The sequence below is a fragment of the Triticum dicoccoides genome, chromosome 7A (assembly GCF_002162155.2).
Source record: "Triticum dicoccoides isolate Atlit2015 ecotype Zavitan chromosome 7A, WEW_v2.0, whole genome shotgun sequence".
In the NCBI taxonomy this organism is placed as follows: Eukaryota; Viridiplantae; Streptophyta; class Magnoliopsida; order Poales; family Poaceae; genus Triticum; species Triticum dicoccoides.
The window spans coordinates 618,212,493-618,228,197 of NC_041392.1; the positions used below are offsets into that span (position 1 = coordinate 618,212,493).

Below are 15,705 nucleotides of genomic sequence, written 5' to 3' on the forward strand. Positions count from 1 at the left end.
GATATGCATAGTGCGGTACCGCGTTGAATCTCGCAAAGGCGGTTCGCCCGAGCAGTGCGTGATAGCCACTACGGAACTGGACTATATCGAAGATTAACTCCTCGCTTTGGAAGTTATCCGGGGATCCGAAGAGCACTTCCAGTGTGACTGAGCCTGTGCAATGGGCCTCTACACCTGGTATGACGCCTTTAAAGGTCGTTTTTATGGGTTTGATCCTTGAGGGGTCTATACCCATTTTGCGCACTGTGTCCTGATAAAGCAGGTTCAGGCTGCTGCCGCCGTCCATAAGGACTCGAGTGAGGTGAAATCCATCGATGATTGGGTCTAGGACCAGTGCGGCGAATCCGCCATGACGGATACTAGTGGGATGGTCCCTGCGATCGAAGATGATCGGACAGGAGGACCATGGGTTGAACTTTGGGGCGACTGGCTCCAACGCATATACATCCCTTAACGCACGCTTCCGCTCCCTCTTGGGGATGTGGGTTGCATATACATGTTCACCGTCCGCACTTATGGGGGGAACCTCTTTTGTCCTCCGGTGTTCGGCTGCCGGGGCTCTTCCTCGTCATCGCTATGTAGCCCCTTATCTTTGTTTTCGGCGTTTAACTTGCCGGCCTGCTTGAACACCCAACATTCCCTGTTGGTGTGGTTGGATGGCTTGTCGGGGGGTGTCATGTATTTGGCACAAGCGGTCGAGTATACGGTCCAAACTGGACGGGCCCAGAGTGCTTCTTTTGAATAGCTTTTTCCCCTGACCGGGTTTAGAGCCTCTGAATCCGGCATTGACTGCCGTATCCTCGGTATTGTCTCTATTGACGCGGCGCTTATGTTTGTTGCGACGTGACCTGCCATTGCTATCCTTAGTATCTGAAGTACCGTGGTTCTTTCATATGTTATTGTTGCGAGCCAGCCAGCTGTCTTATCCCGCGCAAAAGCAGGTCATGAGTGTCGTGAGGGCTGCCATAGATTCCGGCTTTTCTTGGCCAAGGTGCCGGGCGAGCCACTCGTCGCGGATGTTGTGCTTAAAACCTGCTAGGGCCTCTGCATCTGGACAGTCGACGATTTGATTTTTCTTTGTCAGGAACCAAGTCCTGAATTGCCTGGCCGATTCCTCTGGCTGCTGAATTATGTGGCTCAAGTCATCGGCATCTGGTGGTCGCACATAAGTGCCCTCGAAGTTGTTGAGGAATGCGGCTTCCAGATCTTCCCAACAGCCAATGGATTCTGCTGGCAGGCTATTGAGCCAATGCAGAGCTGGTCCTTTGAGCTTGAGTGGGAGGTATTTGATGGCGTGTAGATCGTCACTGCGGGCCATGTGGATGTGCAGGAGGAAGTCCTCGATCCATACCGCAAGATCTGTTGTGTTGTCGTATGATTCAATATTTATGGGTTTGAAACCCTCTGGGATTTGGTGATCCATTACTTCATCTATGAAGCATATGGGGTGTGCGGCGCCTCTGTAGTGGGCTATGCCGCGACGCAGCTCGAATGAGTCTTGTCCGCTGTGTTTGGACCGGCCGGATTTACTTTTACTGTATCCGGCGTGACGGTTATCGTCTCGCGCAGTGGCGCGCCCTCGTGGTCCGTAGATCGATCTTGCATGTTTTGCTTTGTCCTCCAATACGTCTCGCAGGTCTAGCGTGTTTCCCCGTGCCTTGTCATTTTTATTCGAGTGGCGTCGGGGTGTGGGCTGAGTTTTTGGCTGAAATGCCTCTCTATCGGGGCCACGGGGTGGCCGATCAGCCGCGTCATACGCTGGAGATGTAGGTTTTAATGCTTCCTCCTCCAGTCGGGGTAGCAACCTACGCTTTGGGTAACTCTTGGAGGGGTGTTCGAGTTCATATTCCTTGGCCGCAAGGACTTCAGTCTATTTGCCAGCTAGCAAATCTTGATCAGCTTGAAGCTGCTGCTGCTTTTTCTTAAGGCTATTTGCCGTGGCTATAAGCCGGCGCTTGAAGCGCTCTTGCTCGGCGGGATCCTCCGGCACGACAAATTCGTCGTCATAGAGGCTTGCCTCGTCTTCGGAGGGAGGCATGTAATTATCATCTTCCGCCTCTCCATCTGCCGCTCTCTCGGGAGGGCTGGCTTCTCCATCCTCCTGCTCTAAATCTTGCTGGAGGGGATTGTTGTCGTCTTCGGCACTGTCCGGAGTGCTATTATCTCCTGTGCCTGTGTCACCGCTTTTGCTTTGGCGATACTTAGAGCGGCGCCGCTGACGTCGACACTTGGGTTGCTTCTTGGAGGGGTCATCCTCCACTGTCTCATCGCCATTGCCTTCTTTAGGTGTGTCCACCATATATATATATATATCATATGATGAGGTGGCTGTCCAATGCCCTGTGGGCAGTGGTTCCTCTTTGTCGCCCGCATCGTCGTCCATACCGTTGATGTCTTCGGAGTCGAAGTCGAGCATGTCGGTCAAATTGTCGATAGTGGCTACTAAGTGGGTGGTGGGTGGGCGGCGAATTTCTTCATCATCCGCATCCCAATCCTGCCGAACATAATTCGGCCAGGACTCTCCTGAAAGGGAGAGGGACCTTAAAGAGTTCAGTATGTCGCCGAAAGGCGAGTGCTGAAAGATATCCGCGGAGGTGAACTCCATGATCGGCGCCCAGTCGGATTCGATAGGCATGGGCGCAGGTGGTTCGGAGTCCGTGACCGGGGAAGAATCCAGTAGTTCGGCGTCACGGCTCCTGTGAAGGGTAAGGTCGATACTCGGCTCGATCGCCATTGAGAATACGGCCTCCGTGGAAGGGTCTATCCACCCGTCCATGGATGGCGCAATTGGCTCCGAATTGAGGGTTGAAGCGGTTGCCGGTGTGGTCTCTTGAACACTGTCCGACGGTAGAGCTAAATCATGCTCATCGTGACCGTGCGGCGCACTAGGCAGGAGCTCGAATCTGTCGAAGATCAAGTCTCTGTGGATGTCGGCCATGTAGTTTAAGCTTCCAAACCTGACCTGGTGGCCAGGGGCGTAACTCTCAATCTGCTCCAGATGGCCAAGCGAGTTGGCCCGCAGTGCGAAGCCGCCGAATACAAAGATCTGTCCGGGGAGAAAAAGTCTCACCCTGGACTGCATCGCTATCGATGATCGAAGGAGCCATCAAGCCTAACGGTGACGACACAGAGGAACTCTCAATGAAAGCACCAATGTCGGTGTCATAACCGGCAGATCTCGGGTAGGGTGTCCCGAACTGTGCGTCTAAGGCAGATGGTAACAGGAGGCAGGGGACACGATGTTTTACCCAGGTTCGGGCCCTCTTGACGGAGGTAAAACCCTACGTCCTTCTTGATTATTCTTGATAATATGAGTAGTACAAGAGTTGATCTACCATGAGATCAGAGAGGCTAAACCCTAAAAGCTAGCCTATGGTATGATTGTATGTTGTCCTACGGACTAAAACCCTCCAGTTTATATAGACACCGGAGGGGGCTAGGGTTACACAAGGTCGGTTACAAAGGAGGAGATATCCATATTCGTATTGCCTAGCTTGCCTTCCACGCCAAGTAGAGTCCCATCCGGACACGGGACGAAGTCTTCAATCTTGTATCTTCATAGTCCAACAATCCGGCCAAAGGATATAGTCCGACTGTCCGGAGACCCCCTAATCCAGGACTCCCTCACGCGCCCTGGAGGAGTCTTACTCCCACCGGGAGTAGGATTCCTCCCCTTTCCAAGTAGTAGGAGTAGGGGACAAGGAAGGGGAAGAAGGAAGAGAAGGAAGGAGGGGGCGCCGCCCGTCCCCCTAGTCCAATTCAGACCAGTTATTGGGGGGGCGCGCAGCCTGCCTCTCTCTCTCTCTCCCCCTAAAGCCCAATAAGGCACATATACTTCTTCCCCTGTATTCCCGTAACTCCCCGGTACTCCGAAAAATACCCGAATCACTCGGAACCTTTCCGATGTCCGAATATAGTCGTCCAATATATCGATCTTTACGTCTCGACCATTTCGAGACTCCATGTCATGTCCCTGATCTCATCCGGGACTCTGAACTACCTTCGGTACATCAAAACTCATAAACTCATAATATAACTGTCATCGAACTTTAAGCGTGCGGACCCTACGGGTTCGAGAACTATGTAGACATGACCGAGACACGTCTCCAGTCAATAACCAATAGCGGAACCTGGATGCTCATATTGGCTCCTACATATTCTAAGAAGATCTTTATCGGTCAAATCGCATAACAACATATGTTGTTCCTTTTGTCATCGGTATGTTACTTGCCCGAGATTCGATCGTCGGTATCTTCAATATCTAATTCAATCTCGTTACCGGCAAGTCTCTTTACTCGTTCCGTAACACATCATACCGCAACTAACTCATTAGTTGCAATGCTTGCAAGGCTTAAGTGATGTGTATTACCGAGTGGGCCCAGAGATACCTCTCCGACAATCGGAGTGACAAATCCTAATCTCGAAATACGCCAACCCAACAAGTACCTTCGGAGACACCTGTAGAGCACCTTTATAATCACCCAGTTACATTGTGACGTTTGGTAGCACACAAAGTGTTCCTCCGGTAAACGGGAGTTGCATAATCTCATAGTCATAGGAACATGTATAAGTCATGAAGAAAGCAATAGCACCATACTAAATGATCGAGTGCTAAACTAACGGAATGGGTCAAGTCAATCACATCATTCTCCTAATGATGTTATCCCGTTAATCAAATGACAACTCATGTCTATGGCTAGGAAACATAACCATCTTTGATCAACGAGCTAGTCAAGTAGAGGCATACTAGTGACACTCTGTTTATCTATGTATTCACACATGTATTATGTTTCCGGTTAATACAATTCTAGCATGAATAATAAACATTTATCATGATATAAGGAAATAAATAATAACTTTATTATTGCCTCTAGGGCATATTTCCTTCATTTTCTTCCTCTCTCCCTCCTCCTTCCCCCTTCTCCTACTCCAACTAGGAAAGGATCTCTCCCTGGCGCGCCTCCTCCTGGCCGGCCGCCTCTCCCCCTTGCTCCTTTATATACGGGGGCAGGGGGCACCTCTAGACACACAAGTTGATTGCAAAGATCTCTCCCAGCCGTGTGCGGTGCCCCCCTCCACTATAATCCACCTCGGTCATACTATAGCGGTGTTTAGGCAAAGCCCTGCTGCGGTAGCTTCATCAACATCATCACCATGCCGTCGTGCTGACGAAACTCTTCCCCGAGCTCTACTGGATCATGAGTTCGCGGGTCGTCACCGAGCTGAACTTGTGCTGAACGCGGAGGTGCCGTACGTTCGGTACTGAGGATCATTCGATCGTGAAGACGTACGACTACATCAACCGCGTTGTCATAACGCTTCCGCTTAAAGGTCTATGAGGGTACGTGGACGACACTCTCCCCTCTCGTTGCTATGCATCATACTGATCCTGCGTGTGCGTAGGATTTTTTTTGAAATTACTACGTTCCCCAACAGTCTGGATGTAAGTTCACTTGGTCAAATGCCCAAGAAAACCCAGTGCTGACTAAGATCGACCACTTGTTTCACTCTGATGATTAGGACTTGCTTTTCCCTAACGCACACCTCCAGGCCATCTCATCTGCTTGTCTCGATCATGCCCCATGTTCCTACATTGGGCACCAAGATGCGGCGCAAACCCTCCTTCAAGTTCGAGGAGTTTTGGCTTTTTCCTAGCAGGATTCAAAGATAATATGGCCCGAGGGATGCCCGTTCATGCGACCAATGCCATCTGAAGGAGGCACATTAAGCTGGCATGCACCACAAAGGCTCTAAAGAAATGGCTGCGGGATGGCGTCGGGATCTAAAAACACAGATTGAGATTATAGAGGAGGTCATCTGGAGACTAGACCTTGCCGAGGAGGGTAGACCTCCCCATCCGAGCTCGAGTTGTGGCGCAAGCTAAAATTTTCATATCTTGGCCTACTATCCTTCCACGAAATAAAGCTCCGACAGCATTCCTGCCTCACATGTACTAGGCTTGGCGATGTCAACTCGAAGTTTTTTCATGCCAAGGTGAATGCATGTAAACGTAGAACTACATTCAAACGTCGCGGGCGGACCAATGAATTTCCATAAGGACTGAGGTCAAGGAGCGCATGCTCCTCTCGCATTTCCAGAGCCACCTTGGGACTCCAACGCCTCGTACAAAGGGTCTCATCTGGGACAACCATGACTTACACACGCACAATCTCTTAGATCTGGAGGGCCCTTTCAATGAAAGTGAGATCAAAGGCACGATCTTTTTGTTACCCTCCACTAAGGTGCCTGGACTGAATGGGTTCATTGGGGCTTTCTTCAAGCCCCGTAGGGAGATCATCAGGTTGGATGTTGTCGACACAATCCTGCAGCTTGCAAGCCTTCGAGGAGATTGTGCTTCCTTCATTAACTCGGCTAAAATCATTCTTCTGCCCAAGAAAGCTGATGCTCGTGTTGTGGGTGACTACCGACCGATTAGCCTCCTCCATAGTATTTCCAAGATCTTCTTCAAGTTTTTGACTAGCAGGCTAGCCCCGATCTCTCCCTACACTTGTTTCCAAATGCCAGAGCACTTTCATCCATAAGATGACAATTTCATGCACATCGAGAACCTCATCAAAGACCTGCACCGTCGTAACATCCGCGCCCACTTCCTCAGAAGCTTGATATCTCCAAGGCTTTCGACTCTATAAACTTGGCTTTTCTGCTTGAAGTTCTTCAGCGACTGGTTTTTGTCAATGGTGGCGGGACTGGATTTGCATGTATTAAAGTGTCGCCCCCCACTCACTGCATGCATATCTTCAGAATCTCTCACCTCTACCGTATTAAAATACATACATTTTAATTTATCTTTGGTAATTACAAATAACTGAACTTCTCAACAAAAGAGTTGTTTTCATAAACATTTGAAATTTTGGCAAATAAACCAATATGGGTATATCTTAAACACATTTTATCTTTAGTGTTTTAATCATATTACAATTTAATATTCCAAGTAACTGAAATATATGTTTAACTTTGTTGTATACTTGGAATTCTGGCGAAAATAAAAATATCGTATATATCATAAATTCGTGTAAATTTTACTATTTTAGACATATTTTAATTTGATATTTGAAATAATTACAATAAATGTTCAATTTTAATTCCTCTAAAATTGAGAGAAATAAGATAAATGTGTTCATTCTTTTCCGAAATAGAGTGAATAAATAAAATATGTGTTCATTTTTTCTATACAATTGAAACATGTGTCTAATGTATGGGACGTGCCTAAATATGTCTTAAATTTATCTGCAACATTTTAGAAAAATTAGTGAAACAATAAAACATGTGTTCATTTTTTTCCAAATTGAGTGAAATAGTTGAAATGGGTGTCCAATTGAGTGAAATAGAATTCAGGGAAGTAATTGAGAATATGTATTCATTTTCATTATAAGGAATTTAATACTTATGAAAATGATTTCGAATAACAAAATCTTTATGAGACAACTTTTGAAATAAAGGAATGGTTGAAATAATTTTGTGGAATAATGAAAATAATTGAAATAACCTTTCTAAATAATGTAAATATTTGAACTAACTTTTATTTTGGAAATAATGAATTATTTCTGATAGAATTTTGTGAAATAATAAAAATACTTGAAAACAATTATTTGATATACTGAAATAAATGAAATCATTTTATCAGAGTCATGAAATATTTCTGAAATAATTTTAACATATAGAGAATAGTTGAAACCGTTTTTTTAACAATGAAATATTTCTGAAATAACTAAAACAAAATTTTTGAAATAATGAGTATAGTTGGAATCACTTCTTTGAATTAGATTTTTTCCTTGGGTAATTTTATTCAGCGACATTCGTTGGTGATGCATGGCAATACAAATGTTTTATGCGGCAAATTTATGTGTTGGAGCATGGCAATTCTTTGAAGTGAACAAGGCAATTTTTGCAACAAATCCTCTGTTTGCCAGAAGTTGCCATGCGTTTTTGAAGAATTTTCCATGAAAACGTTTACAATTGCATGCTCCATAGCGAATGCAAAGAGGCTATTGGGGTTCTTTTTTCTAATACCACTTTTTTCAAGCAACGAAATAATGAAACTAGAATAAGAAGTGACTTTTTAGGGAATACGACTGAAATAAGTAAAAGGAACATCTGAAATAATGAGTGACATGTGTGGAATTCGATTAAAATAAGTGATACAGAAATATGATTGGTAGAAGGAAATTTAACTAGTCAAAATGTAAGCAAGATTAGTCTTGTTTTAAAGGTGTTGCTACGAGGGTTCACATATTAAAAAACATATCAAAATTGAACTTTTAATTTGAAAAATATACGTAATCTATATTATTACAATGAAACTGAAATGAAGTAATTTTATAAGGGAAAATCATAGCAGATTAGAAAATGTCCGTGTATTTTCCAAAAGTACATGAGTTTTGTAGAGAAAGAATTTGAAAAAATATTCATTTGAATTAACAAAATGTCCACAAATTTTAAAATTTTAACTTAAAATGGGAACAGGAAAATAATAAATAAAAATAGATAAAAAAAGAAAATGACAAAAAACCTGAAACAAAACCAAATATAAACCATTAAAAAAATCAAGGAAAAACACAAAACTCCCCGGAGGAACCTTCCCAAACCGATTAATAAGAAACATATCGGCTGGCCCGTTCAGGCACTACCGAACCAACGTACCTCGTTTATTCCCCCAAAAAAGCAGACCTCGTTCTATTTGGCGCCTAGGATTTTCTGATATTTTGAGCGTGTGGGTTTAGAAATTCGTTAGAGCTGCTCTGGTAATTTTTTTAACACAAACACAATCGCTTATATACACGCGCATACACGCACCTCTATGAACGCACACACGCACATCAAGACTTGAACCCTGATTGGTTCGCAGCTGCTCTGGTAATTTGCTGTGTTTGTTGTATGTCATGCCTATATTTTTTTTACGATGATACGTGTTTCAATCATATATAATGTTCAAGTTACAAGTCACGTAAACAACAACCTAACAAAGCTGAAAAAATAGTTAAACTCTAGTCTTTGCGCAAAAGAACCACCAACCAAGAAAACAAAATGCAATAAAGGCCGAAAAACCGTCTGTGCTTGACGCCAATGCCCGCCACTGCTTCCGACACCACAAGAACAACCAAAATAAAATATGACGGATTACCTCTTCAGCCAAGCTCAACGCGGATCAATTATTGATATGCGGCTTTGCAGGCCTCCAAATTAGCTTACCAAAGGCGAAGTCATTACTGTTGAAACAATCAGATCGAAGCAGTACCCCGCATGTCATCAAACTCCAGATCTAGTTACCCCCGCTCGACGATGATGTTGGAGGTGGAAACCATACCTATCAACCACCAGCACGAACCTAGCACATGATCCACCGTCTTGCAGTTGCATCGACGCAGATTACTATTTGCATACACTCTTGCACCGCCTTCTGAGCTCTGTCGATGCAAAAGCAAACACCGTCTCAACGGCGGAGTCTGGGACAGAAGTCCACCATAGGGATGCCGCCACCACCACATCATTTCCACTCGAATAGACTAGCAATCAGATCCATCATCCATAAACAAGCAGAATGTCGTGTCGAGGAAGGATTTGAAACTTTATTATTCAGCGCCGTTGTCGCTCTTGCCGAAGCCATGATATCAAACTGTCAAGAACCTAAGCTGCTAAGCCCTAAACCTAAAGCTACATGATTTGTACGTGCGGAATCCAGCGCCCTACCTCACCACCAACGACCGAGAGGGATGTCGGCGGAGGGGAGCCACCGAAGGATGTTCCCCTCAAAAACCTAGTCGGCTTAGCCGCCTCCACATATTTTTTGGTTTTGGTGGGCCGTGCCCATAGGCATGGCTCCTTGTCAGCTTGCAGATTTGCACTAAAAATTGTCGTTCCGTATTTCCTCAAAATATGAGAGAATTAGAATTGCCTTGCATAATTTGTAATAGGAGACGTGTATTTTTTTAAGAATTATTTTTTCACAACTCAAAAAAAACATCAATACCAACACACAAACAAAGAAGCACACAGGCAAATAGTGAAATCATACAAGAAGAAAGATATGTATGCGAAGGAAAAAACCACATGGCAAAAGTGAAAAGCAATTCAAACTTGATGAGAAAAATGCAAGTGGAGGCGAAAAATCTCCGAGGCGATCAAAATAACGATGGGCAAACTATAACAAGGACCATAATTGCATCGGCTCCACGGGCTGCACCGGGGCGCCCAAACCCCGGCCGCCTAGGGGCCCTCGTTCTCCTCCTCTCCCCTCACCGCTGCCGGAGGGTGTCGCCGGGCAAAGCCCGGGCGGCGTCGGCGGCGGTGGGGCTATATGGCGGCGTGGTTCGAGCGGATCTCGAGGTCCCGTCTGACTTCAATGGTGGTGTGCGGCGGCGGGAGCGGGGCTCAGCGGAGAAGTGGGGTGGCGGCCATGGCTCGTGGAGGTGCAGAGAGCCGCGTGGCCGCGGCGACAAGGGGTGGCTGGGCGCACTGATGCGCGCGGGCGTGCATCTGGCCGGGTGAGCGCGGCGGCATCCTGCTGCAGGGATCCGGTGCTATGGCTCGTGTATGGCGCAGCGTTGCTGCTGCCGGGCGGATCCAGGGGCTGTCGGGCGTGGTGGTGTGTCAGGGAGGAGCGAGGGCGGTTCTAGGCCAGGTGCGGATGCCGGGGCGGCGGCCCCGGGATGGTGGTTGCAATGGCGGCGGCTGTTGTCGTGGTAGTGGCATGGAGTTCGTCGTCGCATGAGGTGCGGTGGTGGGGTTTTTGCGTGGTGGTGGTTGCTGCAGGTGGTGGAGGTGACCTCTCGGGCGATCCGGGCGGCCATGCTGCTCTGGATCCGCAATCCGGTCGTGAGACGAGGAGCTCCGGCGAAAGAATTGCCCTGACCATGGTCAGGACCGATGACGGCGGCACCTACGGATGTTGTCTACCTTCTTGGAGGCGTCGCTGTGGAGCTCCTTCGGCCTCACGATGGATTTGGCTCTCCGGATGAAAATCCTAGCTTCGGTTCTCCGAAGCAGGCGGCGGCGGCGTCTACGTCGTGTCCTTCTTGAAGGCGTCGCTTAGGAGAGGCGATTGAGGCTGTTGCGAGGATCTCTCTACCATCAGGGTCAGTGGATGTCGGGGCAGCGGCCTCGGACTTGGGCGCCGAGACGGCGGTCTCGGGAAGCGATGCAGCGACGGCTCCATGAGGTAGGGCTGCAGCTCAGCATGGCTTGGGTGGCGTTCTTGAGCTGCGAGGGCGGCAAGGTCGTCGGCTCGGTCGATGCGTTCCAGTGTGGACGGCTGGACTTTATGTCGGGGCGGCGGCCCCGGAAGCGGTGTGACGGTCGTGGTCTGCGGGCAGTTTACCTGCGCAACGTGGGTTGTGGGTGGCTGGGTCGTGCGGCGTTGTGGCTCGAGGGCGAGCGGTGGTATGTCGGGGTGGAGGCCCCGGAAGCGGTGCGACGGCCGTGGTCTGCGGGCGGTTTTCCTGCGCAACGCGGGTTGCGGGTGGCTGGATCGTGCGGCGTCGTGGCTCGAGAGCGAGCGGTGGTATGTCGGGGTGGCGGCCCCGGAAGGTGGAGTTGGTTGATCGCGCAGGGCGCGGTGGAGCGGTGGATGTCGGGGTGGCGGCTCTGAGATTTTGCAGTTTCGAGGGATCCGACTTCGTGTCGTGTGGGCGACGAGGTTGCCTTCGATGTTGGCCATTGGCATGTTTATGCATTTGAGCGCAGGTCATATGGTGTGCATGTCGTTCATTTCTGCCGGAGAGTCCCGTGACTGCTCCTCTCATAGTAGTCATGGATTCTTCTTTCTTGCAGTGGTGGATGGCCGGCTTGTTGTATTTCGGCATGTTGTCGGCGAGTGTGGGCTTGGCCCTTGATGTATTGGTTTTTGCCCAGTTTTCCACTAATTAACCGGGCAACTCTCTTCTGCTTAATTAATGGATGAGGCAAAACTTTTGCCTCCGTTTCGATATATTTTTTTTTGCATCGGCTATATATCGTATAACATCACAAAGACAATATGAAAGGTTCTCCAATAACAACGTCTTTAAGAAGGAAATGGTGCTCAAGCGCCACCAGTGATAGCCCTGTAGTTTGTCTAACTGCTACTCCCTCCGTCCCGTAATGTAGGATGTCTATATTATGGGACGGAGGGAGTAGTTGTAAATATAATTTGAATGATCGAGCGTTGGATTGGCTAAAGTGAGGTGACAGCGTGAGGCATATACCAAAGTTGGTTGGCAAGCAAAGCACCCCGCCAAGTGCACGTAACCGCAGCACCGGTTCAAAAATCAGTTCCAAGTTCAAGGGGGAAGCAAGGAATCCAGCCGGTGTCCGTCACAATTTGTTCATACGCATGACCAATCAAGTCAGGCGCGGTGTTCTCCACGATCGAGCTAGGTAGCACAGAAGAGGAGGGTTAAGAGTACGTAGAAGCTACTCTAGTTGGTACAGTACGTAAGTAGGATGGACCCAGCGTTGCACGCGGCGGCGGTGAAGGGGAGCGTGGCGAGCCTGAGGATGCTGGCGGCCGAGCGCCCCGACATCCTTGGTTCCAAGACGCCCCAGGAGAACACCGCGCTGCACATCGCCGCGGAGCTCGGCCATGCCGGCTTCGCCGAGGAGGCCCTGGGCGTGGACCACAAGCTGCTCGTCACCAAGAACGCCGACGGCGACACGCCGCTGCACCTGGCGGCCAGGTCGGGTAAGGTGGACATGGTGGAGCTGCTCATCACGCACGCCAGAGTATTGCCTTCGGAGCAACCGCAGCACTCCCCCGCCGCCGCGCACCGAAAACATGTTGATGGACACACCGGAAAACCTTCCCCGACCTCCCCTGGAACTGGAAGCACGGAGGCGCTGGGGCCTCTGTTGATAGCCAACAAGGCCGGCGACACCCCGCTGCACCAGGCCGTGCAGCACGGCTGGAGCGCCGTGGCGCTCAAGCTGCTGGACGCCGAGCCCAGCTGCGGCCACGCGCTCGACGCGAAAAAGCAGTCGCCGCTGCATATCGCCGCCCGGGAGGGCCTCGCCGACGTCGTGAGCAAGATCGTCAGCCATCCCTGGGTCCGCGAGAGGTTTTTCCCCTCCGACTCCGTCAGCGGCACCGCCCTCCACCAGGCCGTCCTCGGCGGCCACAGCCGTAAGTATCGCCTTATTTTCGTCGAGAGGGTGGTTTTTCAGCTCCCGGGTTTCCAGGCACCCTCTATGAACGGGAAAATAAAAAAAATAAAAATCTAAAACTTTGCAACATCAAAGATGATCAAATTTTGTAGGTGCTTGCAAGTTTTCATGCTAAAAAATCTTTCAAGGAGCTGTACACACGAAAAAGATTTCAATGTTTGAAGTCTTGAGCACTTTTAGCACTGAAATCTGAAAACTTGTTTGTACACCCTCTCTACATGATATTTTGACATGAAAACTTGCAAGAACCTACAAAGTTCGATCTTCTTTTGATTTTACAAAGTTTCAGATTTTTTTTCTTTTTTTGGAATTTATTGTTCATACAGGTGCCTAGACACCCCGGAGTTGTTACACCTTTCTGTTTCGTTGATCCTGTCCTGTATCGTGTAACTTTAACGTGGCAAGGCAAGCAGGTGTGGTGGAGATATTGCTCGTGGCGACGCCGGAGGATCAGATCGCGCTGACGGACTCGAGCGAGAACAACGCGCTGCACTACGCGGCTCAAAAGAACAGCGCCCGCGTGGTGAAGCTGCTGCTGAACCGGAAGGTGGAGCTGGCCTACAGGCGCAACCGCGACCTACAGTCGCCGTTGCACATGGCCGCCAACTACGGGTCGACGGAGGCCATGGTGGAGCTGCTTAAGCACTGCCCCGACGCGGCGGAGATGGTGGACAGCAAGGGCAGGAACGCCTTCCACGTCGCCGTCACCAGCGGCAAGGTGGACGCCCTCAAGCGCTTGCTTAAGCACGTCCGCCCCGAGGAGATCGTCAACCGCGTCGACCATGGCGGCAACACGCCGCTGCACCTCGCCGCCGCCCTGTCGCGCGTCCAGTCGGCGCTGCTCCTCATCAAGGACTGCCGCGTCAACCCCTGCGTCCTCAACCGGGACGGCCAGTCCGCGCGCAGCCTCATCGAGAAGCGCGGCGCCAGCGAGGAGATGGACACCTACGAGATGTACCTGTGGAAGAAGCTCAAGAAGCACGAGGCCTGCAGGTGCCAGAAGCAGCAGCTACCTCCAATCGCTACTTACCAGTCGCTGCGCGGCCGGAGGGCTGGCCACGACGAGTACTTCAAGCACAGCGTCGAGACCTACACGCTGGTGGCCACGCTCATCGCCACCGTCAGCTTCGCCGCCACCTTCACCATGCCGGGGGGTTACAGCCAGACCGAGGGCACGGCCATCCACGGGCACACGGCGGCGTTCAAGATCTTCGTCATCTCCAACACCGTCGCCATGTGCAGCTCCGTCGTCGTCGTCTTCTGTTTCATCTGGGCATGGCGGGACCCCGTCAAGTTCAAGCTCGACCAGCTCATGTGGGGCCACAGGCTCACCATCGTTGCCTGCCTCGCCATGGTCGTCTCGCTCATGACCGCTGTTTACATCACCGTTGCGCCCACGGCAAGGTGGCCTGCGTACGTTGTGATCGCCATCGGAGCGAGCACTCCCGCCGTGGTGTTCCTCATTCTTGGGAAAGAGGCATTGTACATCCCACTATAGCTACTACTCGCTTTCCTTCGTGTCTGAAAAGAAGGCCTGCATTTTTTATCAAGTCAAATGCATGATTCAAAGTTTAAACGGTTTTTATCAAGTCACACGGCCCACAGGACCCTCTGTGGCAATTGTTCACCCACACACCGTGAGTGCGAATGCATGTGTAATCAACTTTAGTTGTCATGTGTAATTAACTGTAGTTGTCATGTCTGCCATGTATCATTAAATATAGTTGCCATATGTAACTAATTGGAGTTGTCACATGTGGTCAAATCATAGTTGCCATGTATGATCAATCATAGTTGTCGTGTGTGATTAACTAGTTGCCCCATATGCACACCTGTAGTTGTCGTGTGCTGTTAAACCATAGTTGTCATGTATGGTCAACCATACTTGGTGTGTGTGATTAACTAGTTGCCACATATGCACACATGTAGTTGCCATCTATCACCGTATGAGCGAAGAGCAGTTTTGCCCACACGTTCGGGCGAGTCCTCCTGTGTCCGTTCGGGTGAGGAGCGTCCACACGTGTGGCACTAAATGATAAAGCCCACACGACGTTGGGTGTTTATGTGGCTCTCCATCCATATGGCAACTGCTTCAAAATTCATGCAAATAAATCAAACGGCATCGAGTGCGTGCGGGCATGTTGATAAATGCCACACGTGTGGGTGTTATCATTTGGATTGATTTTTGCATTGCGCAATTTTGCATTTGTATAAGTGGATTTGTGTGGAAGTTTCTATGTACTACCAATCAATATACATCTAACAAAACAAGAACTGCTCTATAATTTGTAGTCAATCTAACAAAATTACTGATGTCTAGTTCTTATATGAGGTGTTTGGATCAGAGAGTGGTAATGTTAATGGTAAAGGAATTAGATCACGCTGGTAACTGGGACGTAATGAAGACATCCTTGTTTTGTTTGGTTCATACCTGTAAAGGAATCTGGGGCGGAGAAGAACAGGGTGGCGAACTTGCGATCTGGGGCGGCGGCGGTGGCTACCAGGCGAAAGGGCCGCACCAAAGAGGCGGAGGGAATCTGGGGCGGAAAA

At 49.2% G+C, this 15,705-nt stretch overlaps 1 protein-coding gene across 1 annotated transcript; it reads left to right on the forward strand.

Annotated features, from left to right (window-relative positions):
- The first annotated feature begins 12,438 nt into the window (after window positions 1-12,438).
- Window positions 12,439-14,844, forward strand: LOC119333708 (ankyrin repeat-containing protein At5g02620-like). Its single transcript, XM_037606514.1, has 2 exons — window positions 12,439-13,114; window positions 13,569-14,844. Exons 1-2 carry the CDS (start codon window positions 12,439-12,441, stop codon window positions 14,651-14,653), a joined length of 1,761 nt encoding a protein of 586 aa, XP_037462411.1. The 3' UTR covers window positions 14,654-14,844.
- The last annotated feature ends 861 nt before the right edge of the window (window positions 14,845-15,705 follow it).